Here is a 2,796-nt window from a genome sequence, read left to right as displayed (position 1 = left end):
GAGCCGGCGCACCGCCCCGCGGCCCAGCAGCCGGTGTCCGAGCGCGGCGCTCGGCGCGACGGCCGGGTCCATCGCCTCGAGGGGCGGCGCCGGGAGCGCTGGGGCGGTCGGCCAGCGCGCGACCGCGCCTACGCTCGCCCCCCCCAAAGGGTTTCCTCCTCTCTCCGGGCGGCTGGCCGGCGGCCCCTTCTCTCTGGGGCGGCGGCCCGTCTGGCCGAGGTGGACGAAGAGCGTCCTGCGGCCTGTGCGAGGGTGGAGGTGGACGAGCGGGTGGACGGCGCCGGAGTAGGCGTTGACAGTCGCCAGCCGGCTCCACGCCTACCGAAGGACGTGACCGGGCTCGACAGAGAGCTCGTGGCGCGCGGTACCTCTCCCGCGGGCCCGCCGCCTCCCGCTGCGCCGCGGGCAGGGCGTCAAAGGCGGCGAGGTGGGACATCTCGGTCCCGCCGCCGACGCGCGGGGCACGGCCTGCGCGTGGAAGAGCACGTGCGAGAAGACCCGCCGCTCGAAGCTTCCGTCGGCGTGCCACTGCGGCCCGACTCGCATGACTCCGTGCTCCTCCCGGTTTGACAGCCGGAGGAGGAGTGCTTGGCGGCGGCGTGGCAGGTGTGCTCGGCGGCAAGCCCGCCAAAGTACTCGCTCACCGCACGCAGCGTCGTGCCTGGCAGAGACTGGTTCCGAAAGACCAGGTAGCCTGCTCCGCGCGGCGTCGGCGAGGCAGGCGAGGACTCGCGCCGTCGGCCGGTGGCCAGCGAGGTTTGGCAGCCCGTGCACGACGGCGCCAAAGGGCTGGAGCCGCTCCAGGCGGAAGTCGGCCGCAGTCGGCGGGCAGAGCGGTGGTTTAGGGCTCCGCCCGGGTACATCCCTGCGCGCCGGAATCAGAGTCGTGGATATGAGAGACCGGCGACGTGGGACGCCCGCTCGGCGGCGAGAGGCGGAGGAGGGCGCCGGGCGGGCGGAGGGGGAGGGCGAGGGGCGGCGGCCGACCAAAGGGCATGGATTGATCGAAACTCCTCGGGGCGAGCGCGCCGCTGCAGGGCTTTGCCCCTCACCCGCTTCAGGAAAGGAGGCAAAATGGGAGAGGCGGTTTGCACAGAGCCCGTCAACCAACCACTCTCAAACAGCCATGGCACGCACCAAGCAGACAGCGCGCAAGTCGACCGGCGGCAAGGCGCCCCGCAAGCAGCTCGCCACCAAGGCGGCGCGCAAGTCGGCCCCCGCCACCGGCGGCGTCAAGAAGCCGCACCGCTACCGCCCGGGCACCGTCGCGCTCCGCGAGATCCGCCGCTACCAGAAGTCGACGGAGCTCCTGATCCGCAAGCTGCCCTTCCAGCGCCTGGTGCGCGAGATCGCGCAGGACTTCAAGACCGACCTGCGCTTCCAGTCGTCGGCCGTCGTCGCGCTCCAGGAGGCGTCCGAGGCCTACCTCGTCGGCCTCTTCGAGGACACCAACCTGTGCGCCATCCACGCCAAGCGCGTCACCATCATGCCCAAGGACATCCAGCTGGCCCGCCGCATCCGCGGAGAGCGCGCCTAAGCCTCACCCAATTCCCGGTGTTTCTAAACACCACCCTTCTACCCTGTTTGTTGGTTGCTCCAGTCCGATCCTGGCTGTTCTTCACTTTCTACCTCTCTTTCTACCTCTCTCTCTCTCTCTCTCTCTCTCTCTACCTCTCTCTCTCTCTCTCTCTCTCTCTCTCTCTCTCCCCTCCACTCTACCGACCCGTTTTAACGATTTCTTGCACCTCGTGTGTGTGGAGAAGTTTACCTTACCTTACCTCCGTTCCAGCTCTCTCTCTCTCTCCTCTCTCTCCTCTCTCTCTCTCTCGCGCGAGAGCCGCCGTCGTCAGGACACTCAAGGACACCGCCCAAGGCGCTCTGCCATCGCTCAGAGTCCCGAACCATGTGATTATCCGCGCCCCCGCGCCCGAGTTGCGAGTACGCGAGTAGTGTCTCTGTCTACATTAGGTCGGTCGTGGTCGTCCCGGGGGACGATTTTTCAAAGTGAATAGTACGGCATAGAAACTGCAAAACAAGATGCGTTAGCCCGAAAGAAACACATAGACACCCACCGATGGGTTGCCATCCCTCAACACAAGTGGCCCACCCTTCACACTTTGTCGCGCTTCGGGGGCAGGGCGGGCGGGTGGTGGGACGGGGCACGGGCTCGCACGCAAATGGCTCTCTCGCACCACCTCATGGCACGCGCACGGTGGCAGAGGACGCGCGCTGCTCACTCCTCCTCGCCCTGCTCGCCCTCCTCCGCCTCCAGCTCTGCCGCCGCATCGAGCTCCGCCTCGTACGCGTGTGGCTGTGGGCGACGGAGCCGCCGCAGCGGCCTTCCGCCGTAGGGGCGACGGCGGCGGCGGCAGCGGGCCGGGCGGCGGCGGCGACAGCGACGGTGGTAAGGGCGGCAGCAGCGATGAAGGCGGCAGCGAGGGCGGCGGCGGCGACGGCGGAGGCGGGCTCGGTGGAGGCGGCGACGGTGGAAGCGGCGAGGCGGCGACAGTGATAGGTGGCGGCGGTGAGGGTTGCGACGGCAAGGGCGGCGACGGCGAGGGCGGCGGCGGCGGCGAGAGGGGGAGGCGGCGACGGCGGCGCCGGGCTGGGAGGCGCCGGGCTGGGCGGCGGCGGGCTGGGCGGCGGCGGGCTGGGCGGCGGCGGCGGCGGCGGCGGTGAGGGCGGTGGGGGGCTTGGAGTCGGCGGGCTCGGTGGGGGCGGCGACGGTGGAGGCGGCGAGGGCGGCGGCGAGGGCGGCGGCGATGAGGGCGGCGGCGGCAAGGGCGGCGGCGTATG

General features: G+C 70.4%; 2 protein-coding genes across 2 annotated transcripts; one reads left to right on the top strand and one right to left on the bottom strand.

Moving 5' to 3' along the window:
* Positions 1 to 240: 240 nt before the first annotated feature.
* Positions 241 to 1,032, bottom strand: EMIHUDRAFT_444021 (hypothetical protein). Its single transcript, XM_005776036.1, has 2 exons — positions 386 to 1,032; positions 241 to 318 (listed from the first exon to the last, which is right to left on the bottom strand). The coding sequence occupies exon 1, from the start codon at positions 861 to 863 to the stop codon at positions 414 to 416; it is 450 nt and encodes a 149-aa protein (XP_005776093.1). The 5' UTR covers positions 864 to 1,032; the 3' UTR covers positions 241 to 318; positions 386 to 413.
* A 91-nt stretch (positions 1,033 to 1,123) lies between these two features.
* EMIHUDRAFT_367958 (putative histone H3) lies at positions 1,124 to 1,796 on the top strand (the record flags this gene model as incomplete). The annotated part of the gene is made up of 1 exon (XM_005776035.1): positions 1,124 to 1,796. One exon carries the CDS (start codon positions 1,127 to 1,129, stop codon positions 1,535 to 1,537), a length of 411 nt encoding a protein of 136 aa, XP_005776092.1. The 3' UTR covers positions 1,538 to 1,796.
* Positions 1,797 to 2,796: the final 1,000 nt, after the last annotated feature.

The sequence above is a fragment of the Emiliania huxleyi genome (assembly GCF_000372725.1).
Source record: "Emiliania huxleyi CCMP1516 unplaced genomic scaffold EMIHUscaffold_286, whole genome shotgun sequence".
NCBI lineage: Eukaryota > Haptophyta > Isochrysidales > Noelaerhabdaceae > Emiliania > Emiliania huxleyi.
This window is presented reverse-complemented; position numbering and strand designations above follow the sequence as displayed.

Excerpts from the sequence above, each read along its gene's own strand:
- EMIHUDRAFT_444021 (XM_005776036.1), bottom strand. The coding sequence starts at position 863 with ATGTACCCGGGCGGAGCCCTAAACCACCGCTCTGCCCGCCGACTGCGG.